Raw genomic sequence first — 25,258 nt, 5'->3', positions numbered from 1 at the left:
CTCATCACTACTTCTTTCTGCACAAATGTCACTGCCTGGTCTGGTTCCAGTTGTTCCAGAGCCGTTAAGACAGGGGTGTCAAACTCATTTTAGTTGCGGGCCAATTTGGAGTCGGGTCTTCTCTCGGAGGGCCGTTATGACAGTGAAACACAAAATGATTACTTGTACACAACAAATTAATAGATTACTAGTTCTGAAATCAGTCAAGTCAATTCTAATAGTTTGTTCAATTATTGTTCCAGTGAGTGTAATCCGGGTAACAAAATTATTACAAAATCTCAACGTTGTTTATTACACATGCCAATTTGACATTTCGGTTTTTGATTTTAGCAAGTTGACACACATGATTTGCTTTCACGGGCCACATAAAATGACCAGGCAAGCCGGATTTGTCCCCCAGGCCTTGAGTTTGACATCTGAGCGTTCGTGACAAATTATAATGGGGATCGGTATTATCATTCTTAGCCCAATAAAAAAATACTTAACATGTACCTAAAAAATTACAAGACTTTTTATGTTTATTATTGTTTTTAATTAATGGTGAACTGGCTGCCTGTTGGCCTTTTTTTTTTTCAGAATAGAAATCGCCAATGGCAGCAATAAAAATCATTCTTCATGCAAGATCCAAACATGTGTAACAGCAAGCCACAGTAATCGGCCTCTTATTGGTCACAAGAATGCAGAGGTTCATCGAGGAGCCAAAAATGTTTCTCAATGAAGAGTAGGGTTATTTAAAGCCTTTTCGCGCTGCACCTAGCCGCATGCAATGCACGGTTGAGAAACTCATTCATCATGGAGGCGCGGCTTGGCTTGAGGATGGAACGTTGTGTCGAGATGGACGATTGCTGCACCATTGCACTGAAAAGTGTTCAAATCAAAATGAGACTGGTGTTGCAGGAGGCGCACCCAATAGGAGGCGGATGGCAGAGTAACTTCAGAGTGCTAACAGCAGTAGTCCAACCAGCGGGAAAAGCCTCCCTGTTACTTCCTGGTAGGCTCCAAGCACATCCAAACAGCAAGAAAACCAAGTGCAGTGTGAAAAGGCTTTACGAATAGTGACACAAGTGAAAGAGTAGTCTTCCAAATAATTACTGGAGTCAAAGTACTCAATAGTAATAACCATTTAAAGTTTTAATCACAGTTTATCAGGAAACTATAAAGCGATTCATCCCTATATAGTCGACTAAATAACCATCTTTCCTCCAAAAAAGGAAAATAATCCTCCTAGTGGCGTGCCAGTTTTGCAGCAATCCGCTTGGGTCAACCTACAGATGTATGAATGTATGAATTAAGTCCATGGGATGGCAGATAATATTTAGAGCCCATTTCTCATCCTGTCGGCCTTTAAAAATCCTTATTCAGGCCTGTGAAAGTGCATGTTTTGTTTGATTCTTCATTATACTGACCCAACGTTCTCCTATACTTCCTGAAGGTGCTGGGGGGAGAATAATAAAGCTGGCATCAGTATGGACGGTGAGAGGGATTTGTGTTGGCTGTTAATGCATGGCCACAGGGAAGCGTGCACTTTCAGACGCTATAAATATTGAATAAAGCCCTTCAGCACGGAGCCGAGAATGACGGTGAACCTTGAAATTGACATCAGTCAGCAGGGAAGGACCACATTATTGCTGTCACGTCTCCAAAAATGAAACGATGCGATCTGACAATTGGTTAGCATTTATTCCTCATCCCGGTAATCTTGTCTCAGGGAAACTCGAAATAAAGGAATGCATCTCTTATTCTTAGATGTTAACAGTGATGTACTCATGATGTGAATGGGGCGATAGAGATGCATTTTTCTTTTTGAATGCGAGAGAAGCATTTTAAACTGAACTAGAGAAAACGCACCGTCACACAAACTCGAGAGATGTAAAGCAACACAAACGCGCTGACGTTGGTGCGTGACTGAATGTTGCGTTATAAAGTTCTCATTATCACACAGTTATTGCCCGCACATTTTTGGACATACATTTTGGCGACCAAGATAAAGCTTCGCTTCACGGCACTACTCTTGTTCCTCAGCACCAGTCCCATGGTTGCAGTATTTTAAAACTAATGAGATAGGAATAGCAAAAGTTAGTGAGGCTAACCGGCTCTGTCATCCACATAAAAAAAATTACCTCTTTGATTTGCACCTTTTCTGCAAGCTGACATGCTGGCCAAGTGTCACTTCAGATTGGCGTCGGGCCTGATCGGACGGACAGGTGGAGAGATTTGCTTCAACACGAGACCAAAAGACAAACTGGCCAAATCAACACAAAAAACCCCCGTCCCTTTTCCAATATAGCCACCTGCTTTTTATCTTTCTCCGGGAATCTGCAGTGCACCAGCACTTCACATTCAATTCCTTGTGCACTTCGTAATAAAACGAGAGCTTTGCGCTACCAAAGAAAATGTCTGGGTGTGTTCACTTTCTGTATCCACCCGTTGCTACCGTAAGTCATGCCTATCTTGATAGCTCTCAGGATTTTGTTGACCTACCAAGCATTTAATTTTCAATATTGTCACCATTCATTCATTTTCCGATCCGCTTTATCCTCACAAGGGCCGCGGGGGCTGCTCGAGCCTGTCCCAGCTGGCAGTCGGCGGGGGACACCCCAAACCGGTTGCCAGCCAATCGCAGGACACACAGAAACGAACAACCATCCGCGCTCACACTCACGCCTAGGGACAAATTTGAGTGTTCAATCAGCCTGCCATGCATGTTTTTGGAATGTGGGAGAAAACCGGAGTACCCGGAGAAAACCCACGCAGGCCCGGGGAAAAAGATGCAAACTCCCCACAGGGAGGCTGGAGCTGGGATTGAACTGACCTCTGTACTGTGAGGTCAACGCGCTAACCACTGGACCACCGGGCTACTATTGTCACCATGTATTTTCATTTTCCAATAAATAATGATAAAAATAACCTCATTGATATTTTAGCTTACTTTTAGACATCTTAACAATTCTGCTTGATGAGCCTCCAAACTGCAGCGGGCAGGTTGCAAAGCCAAAGTTGATGGTCAACAGTGTCAACAGTGAATAGACAAACCTGCCTGTGTTTTAGTGGGGGCTATCGGAGCAACACATCAAAATGCTCTTACCTGTGCTAACAATGGCAAATGTAAAATGAAGTTACAAATTAGTTAATTTGGGATTTCAGTCATTTTGACCTCGTATCAAGTCCATTCGCTTCCCCCCGGTCATTCTTGCAATTCTTTTTTGGACCAGTCAGTTCCTCGTTGTTTCACATCATAGCAGAGGAGCCCATTTTCTCGGTCAGTCTGTCAGCTGCCGCACTGGCATCATTAACATGGATAGTCACGCTCTACACTGCCCCGCCCCGCCCTTTACAGCAGCCGTTTGTTTTCCTCTAGTCGTGTCCTTGAGAGGAAAAATGCCGCATCTTTTGAACGATCGTCGGCCAGCGTGTTTCTATGAATTTTGTAGCGAGCCTTTGAGCTCAGAGTTTCCACAACACGTTAATTAATAGCTTTTGTGTTTTAAGTACTCTTATTGAATATGTCCCATTAGATGTTTTAAATTGTTATGGTTTCCCTCTGTCAGCAGAGATCTATTCTCATATTTATTTCAGCTGAGTACCTTCAGTGATTTTCAGCACCCCCCTTTGCCTGTGCTGCCGTATGGGTTGAAGGGTGGTGATAACTGAGCGAAGCGACGAGACAGTATGATTACCTCAACTTTGGAAAATGAAATAGATGACGCTTGCGTTTATTCCTTTTCTTTCATCCTGACTTAGAACCACTTCAATGAAAAGATGCTAACTTAGATGTCACCGATGTGCACATTAATTCACATTCCCCAGGAGGCAGGTGGCCAGTCTGGAAGGCAGAATCAGAAGTGTCCACAATCCTTTGCAGCTCAAACAGCTGCCACTCTTTCGGGAAGATTTGTGAAAAAAATACATATGGTGTGTATCTGGAGGGTTTTTCTTTTTTGTCCAGTCATTCGGTCTGGTTCTTTTCAATCCCATTGATTACGAGTACAATGGGGCCTTGGAATACAATTTTACTTTGTCCCTTTTTCCGTGACCACGCTTAAAATGTAAACCTGCGACCACTCGGTCTTGGTTTGGAAATGGCATATCAAGTTTACCGGGACCTCGGAACACATGACGCTCTGTTCAATAGAACCTTGATATAGGCCAGATGGGACATGCAGTCACTACATATGTGCGATCTGGCTCCCCTGCCAAACAGTCTGGTTATTTTGGTGTCTTGGTCTGTGTTGCAGGTTTTCAACATGTGATATGGGTTTGACTGTGACGTAAGTTACTTCTGCCTTGGCTTTTGTGACAAATTCTGTCAAGAAGTTTGGTTAGCTATGGAGTGACAAGTTTCAAGAACCCTTGGCACTGTTTTACACCTGTGCAGTAACCCCCCCGACCCCCAAGCTGGCTGAGTCAGTACAACCATTAGAACAGGGCATTTTTGGGCTTGGATACAGCCTGGTTAAAGAAGTTGAATATCCTGACTTTGGTTTCTTAGTTATGTGCGGGGTGTTTTTTTCCACCCACTAGACCCTGGTACTTCCAGTTTTGACACCCACACTTCTCGGAAATTGCATCCGAAATGAAGAAATGGGCTGACACCTGTTTGATCGAGTCATAAGATGGGTAAAGGACTTGGATGATGGTCAGTGTACAGTTTCTGAACCCAATAAAGCATTTAAATAAAACCATCCAACCAGGAAAGGTGGAATACACAATAAGATAACAAAACAGTACCAAACAACTTGAACCGGGTACCAATTAAAAAATGAAAGGACATCTGCTCATCCCAGATGTGTGCTCCAGTTTTTGGGATCTTTGTAAACCTGCATTGTTTATGACAGCAGCCTCAGCCAGCCCCCGCCGAGTCTCGCTCCTTGCGTGAGGAGACCCAAGTAGGGCTGAGCGTAACCAGCATGAGCCCCGACGAGAAACGAGACCCACTTTCCTCCGACGTCCCCTGTGATTTCATGCGATCTTGGCTCTCTTGTCCGCATTCCTTGTTTCGTAGCTGTGGGGTTTAATCTGTGCTGAAGATGAGCGAGCAAGAGAAACAATACGATAGTTAGATAAACAGAGCTGAAAATACTCATTAACATTTCAATGTAGCTGACCAGGAGGCATGACCCGAGCAAGCCAGAAACGAATCACAGAGTATTATTATTATTTTTATTTTTTTAGTTCATCTTAGACTGTTATGCCTGATCACAGGTTGCTGACCTCCCTTTGCTTGTCATTTGCTTGTGTTGCAGAGGGAGATGAAGGAGCAGCTGGCTAACCTGCAGGACAGCGAGAAGGGTCACACTGAGGCCCTGCAGCTCTTGCAAAGACAACTCACTGAGACAAAGGTCCTGCAGCAAGCAATTCTCCTTAAAAAAAAAACTGAACTAAACCTAAAAAAAACCCCAAACAAACAAAAAACACGCTCTTCAATTTCAAAGCAACAAACTTAAACAGAAGAGAAGCTCGGATGGATTATTAGTCGGCTATCCTGTATGATGATTGACAGTGGACCACACGTTAGCGTGTTCAGACGTGGGCAAGTCAGTACATTTTTGCCGGTCGTCATTCGCCAGCGGCCGGGCCACCCGTTATGATTTCAAGCCGAACCAAAACCGTAATCGTCAGTCGTCAGATTGCTAAATTACAGTTCGTCACTGCCATCAACTGATGATTTGCTCAATTGCTACTGGCTAAATGTCCAACCGGACATTGTAACAAGCCAAAAACATAATGAATCATCCACACCCTTGTTGCCATGAGTGATGCTCATTTGAACACTGTGGGTGCACAGATGTTTGCCATCTTCCCTCGACGGTTGAGGTGACAGTTGCCATTGCACACGACACTACACTACACACATCAAGACCGAAGCACCTCGGCACACCCGCTGCGCCAAGTTGGAGCAACACATCATTTCCTGTCCAAATGACACCAACTGACGTCCCCTAACTGCGGGATGCGCTCCTTTCGTCCACTCTTCACTACGCTAATCTCATTATATTTCCAATCCATTTGCCCCTGCCTGCAAGATGGCCACGTCGTCGCCATATTCGTCTCTGAGCCATTTTGGAAAGTCTCTCTTTTGTTTCCTCCTTTTTCTTCCTCACCTAAAAGGACCGCTTGTTTCATTTTCCACTCAGTGTGGTTCACTGTTGCCCACAGTGCCTATTTCTGCATGCAGAGAGATGGAAGAGAACTCTTGCTTAAAAGATGGCAACCTCACACTACATTGCAAATACATGTTTCTAGAGTCTTTCCCTGAGGGATAGACATTGTGATCTCGTCACTTACCCACAGGGGATTCTCTCGATAATTGCATACTCGCCCGAAAGTTAGCCAGCGTCTCATCTCCGAGGGCTCCAGACACCTGCTCGGCACCATCACGTTCTGCTGGGCCTCAGCGGGATGTCAGCCAGACTGATCATGGAGCCGCTTCATCCGCCCACTCCACTCATCAACAAGCGAGGAAGGCTGGGACGCAGCCCGCCCTCATGTCATAACTGTCGCACTCTTTGACGAATTGCCGCATTTATCTGGCTCCCACCGAGATCGTACCTGCCCCCACAATATCTACAGACAGTAGATTTTGTGCAACAAAGTGCCTGAATGATTGCAATCTTGCAAACAATAATGACACGACATTGGAGCATCTCATTGGAGGAACACCTGGTCCATGTCTACACGGCTTACTTGTCAGCACTCCAAAGGTGACGGATTACTGTACGGTATCTCAGGAACATCCCCATTAATTACTACCAAGCATCAAAAGGCATAAAATGCGAGCATCGAATAATCTGAATGCGTGAAGCTGCAACGATTGTGTGAACACCCATCACGAGACGAAAACGGATTCCCTCAGAACGCTGTCAAGGGGTGGCACATGGGGCCAAAGAAGGGCCCATTAAATTGGTGTACATCCAGATTGAAGGTCACTGTCGGTGTGGTGATAATTGACATTTTCTGCAACCAGCATGGGATCGAATCCGGCTCAGTGACGGATGTTGACTGTCATCCTACTAGGGCATAGCCTATTTTTGCCCACACTCACTTCGCAGGGATCCCTGAACAAAACACAAGCTGAAGAAAGTACATAATTGGATGCTCTAGGGATTTATTTTCAGTTTTTGTTGTGAGTTCAGATGATGGAGACATGGTGGATAAAAAGACAGGCATATAAATATCCATTTAAAAAAAAGTGCTTTGCAAGGCAATGCAAGATAGTCGAAGAATCTGTAAACCAAATATTTAATCAAGAGCATCCTGTTGTGTTTCCTGGCCGCTTAGACTTGACAACCTCTCCTGGCTGCTTTTTGTTTCATCGCTTCAGACACTCGAATGACTCATTCTTTTTGAGATCCCTTCCTTTATCCCTCAAATCTGTGAGCTCAAATGTTCTGCTTTGCCACCTGCTGCAAATTGTCCACATGACTTGAGCCTGTCTTTTTTTTCCACTGCAGCTCTTGAAAACCTCACCAAGGATAAGCTGTGTGACCATTTTCTGATGGCCGAATTTGCCATAATTGTTGAAGCCCTTCTCACTTTCGTCCAGTGTTTTGAACACTCATTGTAGATAGCTAAGAGTGAGTTGTGATTGCGTCTCCTTTTCAGTCCTCAGCCAAAGGTCTCCGCGCCACCATCGGCGACGCCTTTGAGCGCCTCCACCGCTTCCTGCGCGAGCGTCAAAAGAGCATGCTGGAAGAACTGGAGATGGACACGGCGCGCAAGCTCACGGACATCGAGCACAAGATCCAGCGCTATAGCCAGCAGCTGCGCGACGTCAAGGAGGGCATCCAGATCCTGCAGGAGCGCCTCAACGAGGCGGGGCGACACGACTTCCTCGAGGGGGTGTCCGTCACATCCGAGAGGTAAGGCAGTCAGCGTTGTCCAAAGAACAAAGAGTGAGGGTGATATCTACGTTTGAAGATCTATCCGACAGTTGACTCCTGACCAAATTTTACATTTCGGATCTAGTAGTGATTTGTGTGACAAATTCGAATAATCCTTTCACAGATGGAGTCTTAGTCCCCGAAAAACAGCTGTCATGTTTAATCTGGGCCGGTTCATAGAGGACATTTTAATTGAACTGTATCACATCGCTCTGCAGCAACGTGAGATTAGTTATCGAGCGAGTAGTATTAAAATGTCTCTGTAAACATTTTGAATCAGCAATATTGCTCATTTTCTATTTTCATATGAAGGACAAATAGAAGAAAATATATGTGATTCTTTCGGGATCCAATTGGGGATCTTAGAATGGTCCAAAATGTCTTGGTAAAAGAAATAAGATATAATAGGAAACATGCATTAATTTTTAATTGAAATTTATTGGAGAAAGAGGTAGGTTGTAGGGGTTTAACAAAAAATGATTTGAATTGGAAGATGTGTTTTGATTTTCAAGATGTTCCACTTTCAAATTTGTCAAGATATGTATCAAATTGTCCTTTATTGGAGAGAGAGAGATCTTTCGAAGGAAATACCACATCGATATGGACCCCGTGTCTAGTTCATTCGTATTTTAAAATAACAAATAAACCTGTCGCATCATCCTCTCTCAAACCAAGCCGTACTACATCAAATCGAATGGTAATGCCACTGGATTGAACAGAAGCGAATCGTTCTTCTTTAACCCTTTCGTGCACCTTGTGACCTGTTAACCTGATAAACTGTCCAATGTAGTGACGGCTGTCACTGAAAGGGTTCAACTAAACTGTCCTTGAATCATATCACTCCCCAAGTATCGAGATGTGTATCGAATTGTTTATTTTTTTAAATGGGAGAGATTCACACTGCTATTTTATGGTATATTCCAGGTCTTTACGTACAGTCCAAAGCATTATAGACCTCCAAACATGCAGAATCTCCTTATGCGCCCTGGTTTCAGTGCAAGAAGTAACCCACTCACAAGGTCCTACAGGAGTTGAGATCATCATCTAACCCCATTCAGTCATTCAAATCAATTAATGCTGATGACAGTGAAGCATTACACCGATGCAGGAGATTAATCACCCAAGTGTCGAGCAAGGCGCTGCATTATTAGCAAGAGGCAATTGAGCGGGTTTCGACCGGCATTGATCTGTTTCTGTCACAGGATCAAAGGCAAGATCCATGAGACCAATTTGACTTATGAGGACTTCCCGACCTCCAAATATATGGGGCCTTTGCAGTACACCATCTGGAAGTCGCTCTTTCAGGATATTTCTCCAGGTAAGCAGGGGCAAGGGGAATGTACGGTTCAGCTCGCCACGCTGCGGTTGGAAGTGAAGTCAACGTTGTTCTGTTAGTTACATAAATAGCGTCAAAAGCACAGGGCAAGGAAGTGATGCTTTGCTGTCAACCATCCAACAGACTTAATTTTTTTGGGGCACCTTATTCCGCGATTGGACATTATTTCAGGACGCCGTTGTCATGAAAGTCAGTAGGAAGTAGGAACCGTTTGTGACAGTAATGCCTCAAGAGTCTGGAAAACGAGTCAGGTCAGCCATTACGCCACAACACGCTGCCGGGAATGACTTCAAAATAAGACGCGTTGCATGAACTATTGTTGCTGCAGTGCATAGGTGCTGTCTAGGTACTGATAAGCCGGGAACAACGGTTACAGTTACACTATCTGACAACAAAGACCTCAATCCTGGTACCGCATCACACTGGTTGTTGGAAATGTGGCTTTTTAGTTTGCTGTAAACTCTTGTTCTCCACAAATGCACACCGTTAAGAATTGATCCTGGCCTCTCTCTGTGGTTTCCGACCTTAGCTTGCGAAATGGCAGTCGAATCCAGAGGGTAACAGTGCCGCGAGAACCTCTGCCCTACTCCATCACTCTTTCTAGCAGAACATGATTCAAATCATGTGCAGAGGAATTTTTGTTAGTCAACCAGCTACCAGCGAAAGAGGAAGCCAGGCGTCCCCCCCCCCCTCCTTGACTGACAGCAAAATGGAACAATTGGTTTCAATCCATCAGCAGCAGTTGCCAGAGATGAGACAAAGACGCTCTGCCATCATCCTTCATCCATTGTTTGTTTAGCAGCTAAGAACAAAGCCTTGTTCTCACCACGAGGCTCCGCATGAGGCTGTTGTTTGTTGTTCCCGTGTGCCTCTCACAAAACTCGCTTTGGATTGTGAATTATTAATGGCTGTTAACAAACACCGAGCAAATCGCAAAAGTGGCAAAGGCTCCTTTTTGTCCGCCGACTGGGTGCCAGCCACTTCACTTTACCACTTGGCTATTTTTAAACTGAGCCTCTTTTGTATAAATCGAAAGTGTGTCAAAAAATCCAGGACACAAAATCTGGCCTCAATTGGCCTGTGGTCTAGTGTGAGGTAGAAAGTGACTTTGTTCGGCAGCAAAAGTTGGTTTCTCCACAACAGAGTGAGAAAAATGAGTTTCAGCTTTCAAACTTCTGATTCTTCTTTAAAGAGTGAATATTCCACGTGAACATTTCAATGTCAGCCTCATTCACACGGAACGTCTGCACGAGGGGGAATTAACTTTTATATGTAGCACGAATGGGGCTAGTGACCAAAGGAATGAACTGTGTTGCTCTCCCACACTTGACCACTTTTGTCCACATTAGAAGCAGGATCAAATCTCTCCTAGCGTCGACTCTCATACCATCAATTACTTCTACTTCGGTTTCTGCTCGCAAACATTCTCGCACACCAAATAGCACTTGGCTCTCAAAGCTGCTACGTAGAAGTGAAGCTGCCAGGCGGGCGTGCTGCACAATAAAAAGCCATCAGTCATCTTTGAGCTCGAAGCGTACACCATGATCGCCTTTTTCGGCTGCCGTGATGTTGGCGGTTTTTCTTTTGTGAGTTCACTTCCCTGAAAAAGAGAAGACCTCTTTTTTGGTAGAGTGCACGGAATATCAAGACGATAGCGGACAATGTTTCCCTGCAGCGTAAACAGCGTATAATCAGCATGTTTCATTTCCCTCACTCTCACAGACCATATTCCCCAGCGTCAGTACGAAAAACTTTGAACCTAATTGATCCTCCCTTCACACAGACCTGCACTAATGCACATGCCAGACAGGTAATTGACAATGTAACTATAAATACAGATGACAGATTTGCATTTTTATCTTTTCTGTTTGAGGCCACAGAATGGAGCACTGTAATTCTACCTGGGTAAAAAAAATCGCTGGTTGCTCACAGAGAGAATAACACCTCAGCTCTCACTGTTGTGGTTTGTATACAGTACTGTATTTGTTTTGGCACCAGCCAGAAATCCTCTTGTGCTGTGTTAGCACTCACGTCTGTCTTAAAGACTACCTTTGGGAATTGCCTGCTGTGTTTGTACAACATTTATCGCACGCATGGTTCCATGAGAATGTTCGCGCTTATTTTTATTTTTTTATTTTGTGGTGACCAGACATTACACCTTTTGTGTTTATGGTATCGTGCTAGCATCTGTGCTAAACTCCACCGAAAGTCAAACAACGTTGGGTTCGGCATCAGACTTTCTTGGCACGTAAACACGTAGTTCTCGCTATTTGCTGCCAGTACACTGTGTGTCGTATTAGCGCTAGCATCTGTGTTAATCTCTACTATAGTACGTTAGCATACATTTTCATCATCTTCAATTTTGGACCATCCAGGGCAGCACCAATATTTGTTGTGCTCAACTCTACCATGGGGAATTGCGTGCAGTGATTGTACACAATTTTCCGACACGATAGAGAAACAATTCAAGACAGAATGGTGGGTAGCATCTTAGTGTCCAGTACATATTTTTAGTTTCTTACATTTTTGGGAATAAGCCAGGACACCTCTTCTGTTTTGGTAGTAGTGCTAGCGTCTATGCTAAACTCTTAAACGGAGAGTTAGTTGCAGCCCTTTTACAATTTTACACAAGAAGACGCAACTTTGGAGCTAACGGTCTGTTAGCATGTTCGCGCTCAAATTTGCCTTCTTCTTTTGTCTTCTGTTGTACTCAGCTTTGCTTGAAAATTTGTATGAACCGCAGTGGGCTAATGTTATTGTAATGTACTTTGATTTTATTTCCAAAATGATTTTGATGGGATCAAAAAATGCAACCATGAAGTAGAGTTTAAACTGTAGGGGGAGCCCTTCAATTGGAGCAAAGACAGTTTAGTTCTCAATTCACCCTTCTGTTTGTATTTGTCAGTGCCCGCAGCCTTGACGCTGGACCCAATCACCGCCCACCAAAGACTGATCCTCTCCGATGACTGTACCATCGTGGCCTACGGCAATCTCCATCCGCAGCCGCTACAGGACTCGCCGCGCCGCTTCGACGTGGAGGTGTCCGTCCTGGGCGCCGAGGGCTTCGCATCCGGCGCCCACTACTGGGAGGTGATGGTGTCGGAGAAGACCCAGTGGATGATCGGCGTGGCGAGCGAAACGGTGAGCCGCAAGGGCAGCATCCAGATCCAACCGGGCCGCGGCTTCTACTGCATCGTCATGCACGACGGCAACCAGTACAGTGCCTGCACCGAGCCCTGGACCCGTCTCAATGTCAAGAGCAAGCTGGAGAAGGTGGGTGTGTACCTGGACTACCCCAAAGGCCTGCTCACCTTTTACAACGCAGACGACATGTCCTGGCTGTACACCTACCGTGAGAAATTCCCCATGAAGGTCTTCCCTTACTTCAGTCCGGGCCAGAGCCACGCCAATGGCAAGAACGTGCAGCCGCTCCGGATTAACACTGTGCGCCTTTAAGAGATCCGTGTGGCCGACCTCCATTTGATTGACCCGATGTGGATTTCAAAATTGAAAATGTTGCGTTTGAAGTGTATATCTGCTATGTGAAGACTCCATTTTAGATCCGACGCAAAATGGAGGCAAAGTGTTGTTTCTGTGGCTGAAATTGGGCTGCAATCATCCACGTCGCTTCCATTTATCCCGTTTAAAGTAGTGATTACATTCGAATCTATCCAAGCTGACTTTGACCAAAATGCCGATTGGTCATCAGTCAGTCCTGATGTCCCCTGCTTTGTTTTGGTGGTTTTTTTTGGGGTTTTTTTCCCATTCAGAGCCTCACTGATGTCGGACGATGATGGCTGTCCGTCACTCAAGAGAACACAAAATAGAGGCAAGGGAACGGTCTGTCACTGGAGGTTAATCAGGCTTTGATCATCTGTTTTGTTCAAGTTGTTTCGGGCGATGGGAAAGCGGGAGTTGACGGTTTTTCCCTTGTGAAAATTGACTCTTAACATACCTTTTGAGTGGTCACTGAAGATGTCTCAAAATGGAGGCAAAGAAATTTCCCCTGGGGTGGAATGGGGCTGCAATCATCTCTTTCCTACCACTTGTTGGAGATGGCGGGAAAGCTGGACTGGATTCCAGCTAACATCGGGTGGGAAATGGACTAACTTTTCTTTCTTTTTTTCCTTGTGGCACTCCACTGATGTCAAATCTCTGCTGGTGGTCAGCGAAAGTGTCACAAAAAGGATACAAGCAATGTCCCCGGTTGTGAAATGGGGCCTGCGAGCGATTGACCTCAGCAGATTTGAAAGGCGGACTACTTCTTGGATTGGTGGCCATTTAGTGGCAGGGTATTTATTTTTTTCCCAGAGTGGAACCTCACTCATGTCGCCCACCGTCTGCACTTTCCATGAAAAATGACACTGCTGTTGAGGGAAAAATGATGCACTGGTGCCTGTACGCGCCCCACACCAACACACCCCATGAGAGTTTCTACGATGGATTCACATAGGGGGAGTCCTCGGTTTACGACAGAGGCCCGTTCTTGTCCCTAACATGAATTGGTAGATAAGTGGGAATGCGGCATATGCGAGCACCTTACTCAAGTCTTAATTACAGTAACTATTTGTGTGGGGCAAAAAAAAACAAAAAAAAAACCCGCCAAGTTCTGGGTGTACTTCGAGTTTGTTGCGTGACATTCGTAACTTTGAAAACTGGTGTGCCAGTTGACTTCCAAGTTGCTCTCTTTTCAAACTGGAAATTCCCCTTGGGAAGTAATACAATGCCAATTGATTTGTTGCAAACTCAGATGATATCATACCAACTCTAAAAATTGAAATGAAGTCAAACTACTCACCCTGGTAGGACCACGTCATGGTGTTTTCTCTGTGCCATTTAATGACTTGTTGTGCTTACTGATCCAACAGAACCTTGGCTTTGTTGAAGTTGAGTTCCGTTTCCAGTTCTGTGGTCCAACTGTGGTTTTTGATGTAGCTAGAGAAAACCGTCTTGTTATGTTGAATCGTGGCTTAGTGGTGCGAGATATCCCTGTTAATCCATGTGACAAATTCACAGATGATTCGGACATGTCAGTTGGCCCCGCGTGCCCCCGAGCACCAGGCTTAATGTGTACACGAGTCCTAAGAGCTTCTGCTCCCACGGGCCAAATCCAGCATGCTGGCTGATTTCGATGTGTGTGTGTCCTTCATTAAGCCCATCTCGACCTTTTGGAATTTTACGGAACAAACCTTGGCCACAATCGTTCTTTTTGCCATCTTGCACCTTTACCTGTTTGTTTGTCAGCTCACGAGGATAGTCCGACTGACAGTTTGGAATGTTGCTTATTTCTTTATTTTTTCTGCTGATGTTGATTTGCACCGATCTGTCAGGTTTACGTTTCTGATGAGTACAATCCATGCGTTTGCTTTAAAAACCAACACGGGGCTCAACCAATCGGGACGCTGGAACTGAAAGGTTACACGACTCTTGACACCCCACGTTGGCGACACCTCATCGATGTTCCCGTTGACTATTTTGCGTTTCGCTATTTAAAATGCGCTAAATGTGTGATGCTGTGGAGACAGCGGGGATGGCAGAAAAACAAACATGTATGAATTTAAATCAACATTTAAGGTTTATGATGTCACATCTGACACTTTTATGATTCTATTGATGATTGTGTCCTTGAATGATGGCCGCTGTGCTCCCATCGGCTTGTAAACACTCCACTGTGGGGAAATGTATTTTAATGTACAATAAATGACTGCTAAAAATCCACCTTGTGTCTGTCGTTTTCATCACCTAATTTGAACAGTAGTGTCTGGCGTCGACGCAGTTCACGAGACTCGGTAACGGGAACTCTCGTTTCGGTCTGGATTATAGCGAGCTGTTTTACTAAATGACACAAACGTCAAGGAAAAAGCGGACGGATTATGAGGGATTAGACCATTTTAGGATGCATCCTTTAGATACCCTGTCCCTGGTGCACGTGTGTAAATTGTCATGGAAATTCATCCCGTAGTATATTAAATCAGTTTATGGCTATATCCTGTGACAATGTGTCATTTTAAGGACATGTATCTTTGTCAGGATATTACCTAGGATAGAGTTGTACACATTGCGTGCCTGTTTGTTCTTTTGTGGACCCATCGTGTCAGGATACCTCCTTTTCAAGACAACTTGCTGTTAGAATGTGTACTTGTCCGAATGTATACATTTGAGGGTGTGAATCCTTCTCAGGACATGTTTGAAAAGTAGTATCCTTATCGGCGCCCTTGCATAAACTTGTTCGGATTTATTCGTCGCACGGATACGTCAAGATGCATCCTCGTCAGGACGTAGACGCGGAATTGTGTACTTGTAAGGAGGGTATAATTCTGATTAAATATCTTTTAAGAAGTGCCCCTGTCAGGATGTATGCATGTAAGGGGCCACTAATGAGGACACGTGATCCTTGTGACAGCATGCTTTTCAGGTTATATACTTGTCAGGATGTATATTTCTGCCTTTGTACTCTTGTGGAAGTCTCCTGCCCCAGCATCGTTGTCATCTTATTACTTGTGAAGATTTGTCATTGGGCGCACATGAAATTTGAGGCCTCACATTTCAGATGAGAAAATCTTGTTGCCTTATTTCACACTTGAATCAAACGCAGTCTTGCGCCATTCTTACTCCAACTCAACAAGCTGTTTCATTTTCATCTTCGACTCGATTCTTTTTATACCGTATCTAAGAAGCAGCAGCTCACCCTGCAATATAATATATATATATATATCCCCCCCCCCCTTAACCCGAGGGGAAATTGTCCATTAAAAAGTCACTGATGTTCTCTTTGTAACTCCTGTCTGATGGCTGTGAGGCGTCCCGAGGGAGAGAGTCCGCTTTTTCATCTTTTTTTTTTTTAATGTGTGATTTATGTTGAAGAGGCGAGATGCAACTTTTACTTTTTTTCATTTAACATTAAAAAGACATCAGGTTGATGCGTGGGATGCATTGGAATAACTATGAAGAGGAAGTAGGACCTCAATTATTCCTGTGTGATGTCATTTTGTGTTCAACACAGGAAATTGTCGGTTTCCCATCTCCAGCGTCCCCGTCCCCTCTCGCATTCCATCCTCAGGCTCTCCGAGGAAACTTGTGGCGCCCTCTGCTGTGCACATTTGTATTCTGCTAGCGAGCGCTGGGAGCTGGTGGTTTGTGTCATGGGTGAGTTCAGATTCTTCTTTGTTTACATTTGCAACAATGATCGCCCAGGAACCGCATGCACCGGCCACTATGGAAACTTGAGTTCAAACGCTACTTGCGGCACTGTGCTTGATAACAATTTAAAAGCATGACATTTTCAAATTTGTAATTGTTTATTTAAAAAAAAAAAGTCACATTGTATTGAAATTACTTGCTAAATCCTTATTTGGATACATTCAAGTTGTGACGCAAAAATCAAACATACAAAATTTGTAGAATTCAATTTATGAAAGAAATAGAACTTGTTTCCTTTTTTATTTTGAAATTTAATGCATTCTGCTAAAACCAAGATGGATACATTTCATAAAAAATAAACAACTGCATGTTTTTTTCTTTTTCGTTTTGGGGCTCTTTATGAAGAATAAAAAAACTGGTATACAATCAGTTTCACTATTGAAAATTAGCTATATAAATTGAATCCAAAATTGGTGAAGATGTCAATCAGACAGAAGTTTTGCAAGTTACATTTTTGATTTTTTTTTTTTGGATTGCTAAAATTTTTTTTTAAAAATCAAGACACGGTGAGGCATCTTCATGCAAAACATTTCATAAATAGGGCAACTCAATGTGCTTCACGCAACCAAAAGCACAACATAGCATTAATAAACAGAAGAATGAAGACATTCACAATGCAGAGAGAACAAAAATAACTTATTAAAATACTTACATACTGACCACATTGAAGCACATTTGCAACCAGAAGATTTAAAGAAATTTCAGAGCAAAGGAAAGAAATGAAAAGTAGCTTTCTGAGATTACTCAAAGAACAGAGTGAAATTGATTTTAAAAATGCTTAATCAAACTAAAGGGGAAAAACGAATGTAAAACCACTTACACTTGGGGCTGACTTCGCTTCCAATTCCATTTGCGTGCAGCAGAACAGCTAAATGCCGCTTCACCATGTTTGCTTTGAAACCTGGGCTCCACTAATCGACCCGAGTCTGCAGACTTCAGAGCCCAATTGAGTTCATATTCAATTTTCCTTGATGTATTGCCAATTCAATGATTTATAGAGCAATTGTGGCATTTTAAACTGTGTTTTACAGCTGAAAAAAAAAATCTTGTATCTTGTTTTTTTTTTAATGTTATTTCCTTCAGTTAAAAATTAAGTAAATAAATTTAATCTGAAACTGGTATACATATTAAATGGTATGCATTCTAAAATAAATATTGATCATGTTTTGTCTTGAGGTCTTTATGGGTGAAATAAAAAAATTAACAGCATGTTTTCAGTTATTTTGTTGAAATTTAATTTACAATTATGTGGGGTGAAAAAAAACAATCTTCTGTTCAATAAGTTAACATCATACGAAATTGGCATGCATAACATAACAAATTTCCTATACCGTAATATTTCATTAAGTTTGACTTTTTGAACAAAAAAATAAATAAATAAAATAAAAGGAAATGGGAGGGGACTCAAGAAAACTACTACACTTCATGTTTAAATAAATTTAATACAAAAAATACCAATCATCCATCCATTTTTTTTAAAGCACTTTAGTCCTCATTAAGGTCAACTGGTGAGCTGCAACCGCTCCGAGCGGGCTAGTTGCCAGTCAATCACAGGTCAGATGTCAACAAACAGACTCACATTCAAACCTGCAGTCTTCAATGAACACGGGATAGATGCATCGACACAAAGAACATGCAAACTCCACACAGGAAGGTCACAGTAGAGATCCAAACATCGACTCAAAAAGGGTAAGGCGGATGTGCTAACCACTAGTAAACTGTGTTGCTCAATCAGTTTACACTTTTTTATGAAGCAAAAAAAAAAAAGTGTGAAATAAAACTGATGCCTGATTTTATTTTGAAATATCATTTTTTTCATACTACATTTCCTAATTTCTGAAACCATGGATTACACTTGATGTTCTTATTTTTTCAAATAATTGTTATACTTTGACATTAATTTTGTATTGTAGAACTTTTTTTGCCTGTAATTTCCTGTGCTATGGTTTTATCCACCCCCCACCCTTTTTTTGGAGGGTGCGGGGGGGTTGTGCACCTGTGACTCACTAAGGTACAGTGTGTGTAAACAGATTGCATTGGCCACACCTTCTTTTGTCAGACAAATCAGTGTCGCCTGTGTTTGATTTCGTTGTAATTAAGTTCTGACTGCATTCTCTTTTGTGACCTTTTGATTTATTATTTAAATTGAATTTTTCTTCAAAAGCGGTATCATTTGAAGTTGTAACAGAACAATTAGCGCATCCGTCCACTTTCATGTTGGAGCCTATCCCAGCTGTCTTCGGGGCGTAGGCGGGGAACCCTGCACTCTGCACTGTGAAGCGGACGTGCGAATCAGTCGTCCAGCGTGCTAAGCGCATCCTCCTTCTTTTTTTTCTATATTTTCTGATGGGATTCTGTTTTATGTCTTTTTATGTTTAAATATTTTTGTTGTAACAGTCAAAAACATCATCAGAACAATTAGTCCTGGTTATCCCTTTTTGTCCTCACTGGATTTTTTTGTGTTTTTTTTTTAAAATCATTGCTATTCATTCTTCCTCTTTCTCTTGTGCTATCACAGTTAGCGTTCAAGTCAAGTGCAACTTTATTATCAAATAAAGTTCAGCTTGGTGCCAAGGAACTATGTTGAAGCAAAAAGAGGAGCTTCATTCCGACAATCCGTCTCAGTGAGTGGTAGTGCTTTGTAGTCAACTTGTGACATATTTGTGTCAAGGAACTACGTATGTTGAAGTGAGAAGAGGAGCTACATTCACTTTGTCCAATGCTTTGACACTGCCTTGGTGCCCCAAAACTATATTGGAGTCAAGAGATGTGCTTCATTTAGACTGCCCAATGCTTTGATGCCACCTTGTGGCATCTTGGTGCCAAGGAACGATGTTGAACTGAGTTGAAGGAACTTCATTTAGTCCATCCTTTACTTTGGGGTGGTCTTGGTGGAACTTTGCTGAATTGAGGAGAGGTGTTCCATTTTGACAATCCAATGCTTAGGAGCCGTCTTGGTGCCAAGGAACTATGTTGAAGTAGAAGAGGAGCTTCATTTCGATCGTCCAATGTTTTGGTACCATCTTGTAGGATCTTGGTGCCAATGAACTATGATGAAGTGAGGGGAGGAGCTTTAGTTTGTCAGTCCAATGCTTCGGTGCTAAGGAACTATGTTGAAATGAGTTCCATCTTAGACCATTCGAAGCTCTTAAAAGTAGTGCTTTTCCACCATTTTGTGGCATCTGTACGCAGTTGTTGGAGAGAGGGGGAGTGCAATTGCTCAGAGCAGGACTTCACACGATTCAATACACCCCGGAGTGGTCCCCAACCTCTCACATGGAACATATTGACTAACAACCATTCACACACACAGTCAAATGTATGTACAATTCGGAATCTTCAATCAACCTAACAAAGTTCTGCATGATACTAATCATATTTTTATTACTGAACACCAGTGTCATTACGTTGTGGTCCTCACAGTGACCAATAATCTTCCAAGGCTTTAGCCAGCAAGCCGCCCTCAACTTGCCTTGTCAGCATTTTACCGGCATTCTAGTCCCCGCATGTAAACATTGTCCCTTAATCCCGTAATCCCTTTCCAATCGACGTGCGATCGCTTCACACCAACGTGACGACATCTGTGCTGGAGCCTCGCGAGACCGACGCCAAAAAGAAGCTGATGCAGGCCTCCAGGAGGGTCTCCACGCTCCTTAGCAGGAGGACATTGACACCAAGGTAAAGCGGAAGCATCAGCATGCCGAGCACAGCCAGCAAGGCCAGTGCCAAATTTGAACCCCGCCGCCCATTCCTGCGTGGCATCTGAAGGGGCGCCGTCATGCAAACTTTCTCCTTAGACGAACATTGTCGGCTGTCGCTCGCCATCGCTTGTGTGAGAAGAAGCAGCGAGCAGGTGAGCAGGATCAGGATCAAGTAGAGCAAAGCCACACTCCAGCAGGGGCGCATCGCACTGGGCAGGGGACTCAGCAGGTTGGGCAGGCACCGCATCAAAGAGCCGCCGCTAGCCAAACAAGCCGTTGCCCTGGTTTCCTCCAACCTCCATCCACAGCGCAGGCTGAGCGCCACCGCCACCCACACCAACAAACAGCACAGGTAACCAATCGCGTGACACTGCCAGCCACCTTTTTCCTCCCTGCCTTCATCCTCGTCGTCGTCTTCTTCTTCTCCCGTCATCCACAGGAATTTGCCGAAGGTCTCTACAGCGACAAGGGGTGTGATGAGTATCAGCACGGCGCCATAGGTGTGGCTCAAGAAGAGTAGGAAGCGCAGGGCGATGACGCCCAGCGGTGGAACGAGCTCGACGAGCCACGACTCAAAGACACCCAGGAAGCTCAGGTAAACTGCACAAAGACACCATTTGACAATGAAATTGTGTACGTTTTCACTCAACTTCCAGTATAGGTTCAAGCTGGAGAGGCCAAAGCCCACAAGAAACAGAAAACAGTTATTGTAAACATCAAAGCCACTTTCGAAGGGCCCGTGTTTTTTGCAAACATCAAAGACCCATTAGTCTTCCACTAAGCTTAACTTGTAAACAAACATCTGAACCGAGTATGTTTTGTAAACGCCAAAGACACTTTGTGCGTAGAACGTAACTCACATTTGTAAGCACACGATTTTAAGTCTTCATTGAATCTAAATATTTTGCACAATCAAAGAACTTCAGTCAATCTCACATTTTTGTAAGAATTGAAGCAAATTTAAACTGAGCTCGGAGGCACCAAAACCATTTGATAGCATTTTCAGCCGCATTTCTTAAATCACTGCCATAAAAATCAAACAAATGTGTTTTTTTGTAAAATCCAAGGCACTTCAATGAATGTCATCTGTGTATGTCAACACTGAAGGTAATTTCGTCCTCAAAGAGCCGAACATGCATTTGTGACCAGAGAATTCTTCACCGTAACTATGTTTTGGAGACACTTTGGTAGATCTTGTGTGTTCTTCTTTTAAGCAACGAAGGCAACTTAGTCCTCAAAAATGAACAATTTCAAATCCTCAAAGTTTGCTGTTGGGTTTTGTGAACATCAAAGACACGTGTGGTCTTCATTGGACCTGGTGTTTGGAAGCATTGAAGGAAATTTCGTCTTCATCGATTCATCGTGTAAATGGACAGTTTTTAAATCTTCACCTGTGAGTAGGAAGTCGGTGAAGATGAGGATGCAGCAGCTGCAGAATCCCACGGGACTGCGCGATGTCGCCAGCGAGGGCAGGCACAGGAGGTTGCACACCAGCTTGAAGACGCACAACACAGACGCACTGTCCGACACGCCGTCCATGTCTGCGGGTACACGACACGTGCGCAGCTTCGAAACAGGTTTGCCACTTTCGTCTCGAGGTGCACGATCTCGAGAATGTCAGACGCTTCGGCAGACCAGTAAGGTAATCGTTATTTCGGCACTTGTCATCCTGGGCTTGGAGATCAATACTTGAACTTTGCACTGTTTACTGTGAGGGAGCATCAGGGTCATTATTTAGTCAACGTCTAACAAACACGACTAAAATGGTCTCATGTCCAAGATTGAAATGCACGTATAAACCCTTCTAAAAAAAATTCTCACACACTCCAGTGAGGGGGACTCAAGTAAGACTATTTTTAGGAATTGTGACTTGCTGTCCAAAAACATGGGAACAACTTGACTCGGTATCGAAGTGACTTGACTTAGACTTGAACTACACTGAAATGAAAAAGTCATCTTGTTTATACTTGTAGCATTATAACACGATTTGCCTTTTTAGGAAGCAAAGCAAGAAAAAGAAAAAAACAAGAGAATCAAAGTCTCCTTTCACCAGTGGATCAGAGCATGACGTCCCACACGTCGGCTACAAGTTACTTTAAAGCGAACAAGAAGATGTAGCGTCCATTGACGCTAAAATAAATTGTTCACTTCTCCTGTCAATTTTACATTGGCTTCAATTGCAAGTGGCGACTCTCAGTTCCAAATACGCATCTGCTCTCCATTCAGTCACACCAACGCAAACTGTCCAACAGCGTCGACATCTCCGCTGAACCAAACAGGGCTGTGAAAAATGCTGCCCTTTAGAGGCGCAAAAAACACACTGGGGCTATCAAGCGGTGACAGTTTAATCGCGTCGACATTCCCCTCCATCAAAACCAGTGCTGGTACCAGAAGGCCCAACCAACCGAGCACAGATCCTTGTTGGACGAATGTCGTGGTCAAAACGCTGAAAACAGTCCACAACGGGTCCACACGAAGGACAACAAACACCATATGACAATGCAAAAGACAAAAACAGCCAGAAAAAAAGCAGAGCTCTTGCAGTGGGCCGCCAACTACGGCGCCATCTTGAAGTTATTCTCACACAATTCTGACATGCTCTCACACATGCTACTGAAAAGCTCACACGTGACTGAAATCCTTCTCCACAGGATGTATATGCTCTCACACTTAGATGTACTACTGAATCGCTCTCAGACACACAACTGAAAGGTCCTCACAACTGAAACGCTCTCATGCGCGCCACTGAATTGCTCTTACACTCACTGAACACTTTTCCGCATGCAACTGGCAAGCTCTCACACACACTATTGAAATGCTGTCATAGAAAAAATTACTGTAAAGTTCTCACAAATGCTGATAAGCTAATACACACTGCTGATGTTTTTGTTTGCATGACTGACATACTCTTATTTCACACTACTGAATTGCTGTCAGACACGCAACTGAATAGCTCTCGCATTCTACTGAAACACTCCCATATGCACGCTGCTGAAAAGCTCTTAACACACTATTGAAAGACTGTCATACACACCACTGCAACTGTCTCGCGAATGCAACTGAAAAGCTCTCACACACACTACTGAAATGCGCCCGGGCATATTATTAAAACAGACGCACTACTGAAAAGTTCTCACACATAAACTACCAAAAACCTCACTCACAGAGTACTGAAATGCTCTCTCAGACACTTCTACTGAAAAACAAACTCGCAGACTGAAATGCTTTCATTCACACGCTACTGTATTATTCTCTCACATGCACTACTGAAATACTCTTTTAGGCATGCTACTGAAATACTCTTACACACTATTGAAACACTCTCAGACATTACTGAAGCACTTTCTTTCACCCTACTGAAATCCTTTCCGAAATCATCCTGAAATACGTTCGTACACTGAAAAATGCATTTCAGTAGTGGTGTGAGAGGATTTTAGTTTTGTGTGCAAGCAAAAAAAAAAAAAGTGTCAACAATGCGTGCAAGATCATTTCAGTAGCGTGTGCATGAAAGCTAATCCTGAATTATGTCCTTGACGGCTCCACAAAGTTGACACACACCCGCAAGTGATATTCACTTCAATCAGCAACAAAACATTGTGAAGTGGACATGCACAAACTCTCTAAAAAAAATAGAAATGCCCCCATTGTGAGTTTTCATTACCTGGTCGCCCCCGTGGGAGTCTTCAGAGCCGCATGTCCCTCCGGAGCTCTTCAACACGCTCTCTTCCTCTTCTCTCCCCACCCCCTTTTTGCTGTTGCTAATAAACCCCCCCCCCCCACCTCCCACCCCCACCGCCCCCTACACTCCACCTTCCCTTGTGGCCTCCCAGGGCGCCTTGCTCGCTTGCACCTGGAGCAGTGACGGGCGTGGCACTGTTTGAACAGGCTCAGGGAACCAGTCGGGCAACTCGCTGGCCCATGAGACGAGCGTGTCAAGACAAACAAGGTGAGAGGGGAAACAGAGAGAGGGAATTATTTGAGTTGTTCAAGCAACTGCATGCTAATACCCTCAGGTCTGGTAGGGTTTTACTATCCCTTTGTCTTCTTCACGTCTATTTTTGTTGATGTACAGACATTGTAATTATTCAAATTTTGCATATATATTTTTTTGCTTCCTTTACTGTATAAAATCTTTAAGCAATATCAGGTCTCTTCCGTTCATTTTGATTGTTTTCAAATGAGGGTTTGTTTACAAAAAGGTGTAACTGTAAAATATGTATGTGTCACATTTGTACAAAATAAATACAATTAATGATAACACTGCCACAATCAAGTACTTTTAAGGCTTTCTCGCCTGGATGCAGTTGGGCACATCCTGGCTGGAACTCCAGTGGGATTCACGATTGCGTCAAACATGCAGATATACTGTCGCTCAGCTCCTCTCTTGGCTTCTCGGTATGGCAGTTATATTAGTCTTGATTCACAGAGAATACAAAATTAATGATCTCTAAATAATGGTTTGTAAAATGTAGTATCAGTAAAATGTTCAATCGTTGAAACGAAGGTGAAACTCATCAAGGCAGACTTACTGTAAGCAATTTACCGAATAAAACGTACACGAAACAGGACAATACGTCATCCAAATATCGAAGCAACAAGAATCTGTCGAGCCTTGAAAATTTAAGTAAAGCTGAACCAAATAGGGCGAAATACAGTGCTGCGGACAATTGTCTTTTTAAAAGCACATTACGTGTCTTTCTTCTCTCTGGAGCTTTGGTGAGATACAGTATATGACTTCCAGTTAGTGTGTCCGTTATGTAAATGTCTCAGACTGGGTTGTGTCCTGAAGCTCTTTCCAAAGTCGCAGAGAGAAATACGTAGTGTGTGTTTCTTTCTATTCATCTCAGCCCAATTCTGTGTGTGACATGGAGAATATGAGATTGAACACCATGGAATTAAAAAATAAACGCTAATTTGGTTTAAAAGTCTTAAAAACCCTCCCACAATAAACATCTTTTTTTTTTTTTGGTGTGTAGAAATTGTTCACCATCTACCAAACTGCTGCTGTTGTTGAAATGAGTTGAGTGCATAGGCACCACACAGCATTTGAATCTCAAGTTTTTAGCTTGCAACGCCCAAAATTGCCGGAAGATCTCATATCTTGAAAAACCTTGAAAAACCCTTGTAGATCAAGTCACCAT

The 25,258-nt window shown here is 43.4% G+C and overlaps 2 protein-coding genes and 1 long non-coding RNA gene across 3 annotated transcripts in view; 2 read left to right on the top strand and 1 right to left on the bottom strand.

Moving 5' to 3' along the window:
* trim62.1 (tripartite motif containing 62, tandem duplicate 1) overlaps positions 1-14,934 on the top strand; it is a 30,988-nt gene extending 16,054 nt beyond the window's left edge. The window contains exons 3-6 of the mRNA XM_086117980.1: positions 5,244-5,339; positions 7,603-7,859; positions 9,083-9,198; positions 12,122-14,934. Of these exons, the coding sequence (XP_085974106.1) occupies positions 5,244-5,339; positions 7,603-7,859; positions 9,083-9,198; positions 12,122-12,672 (1,020 nt within the window). The 3' untranslated portion in view covers positions 12,673-14,934. The remainder of the gene's footprint in view (positions 1-5,243; positions 5,340-7,602; positions 7,860-9,082; positions 9,199-12,121) is intronic.
* A 2,904-nt stretch (positions 14,935-17,838) lies between these two features.
* On the bottom strand, positions 17,839-23,872 carry LOC147201125 (uncharacterized). The gene is made up of 3 exons (XM_086118386.1): positions 23,779-23,872; positions 21,509-21,658; positions 17,839-20,717 (listed from the first exon to the last, which is right to left on the bottom strand). The coding sequence occupies exons 2-3, from the start codon at positions 21,654-21,656 to the stop codon at positions 19,978-19,980; spliced, it is 888 nt and encodes a 295-aa protein (XP_085974512.1). The 5' UTR covers positions 21,657-21,658; positions 23,779-23,872; the 3' UTR covers positions 17,839-19,977.
* Positions 20,324-22,211, top strand: LOC147201126 (uncharacterized). Its single transcript, XR_015101667.1, has 3 exons — positions 20,324-20,469; positions 20,557-21,694; positions 22,117-22,211. It is a non-coding gene; the product is annotated as an uncharacterized LOC147201126 (long non-coding RNA).
* Positions 23,873-25,258: the final 1,386 nt, after the last annotated feature.

Source organism: Hippocampus guttulatus, chromosome 8, assembly GCF_054856545.1.
Source record: "Hippocampus guttulatus isolate MCC_2025c chromosome 8, RoL_Hgut_1.0, whole genome shotgun sequence".
NCBI classification, from domain to species: domain Eukaryota; kingdom Metazoa; phylum Chordata; class Actinopteri; order Syngnathiformes; family Syngnathidae; genus Hippocampus; species Hippocampus guttulatus.
This window is presented reverse-complemented; position numbering and strand designations above follow the sequence as displayed.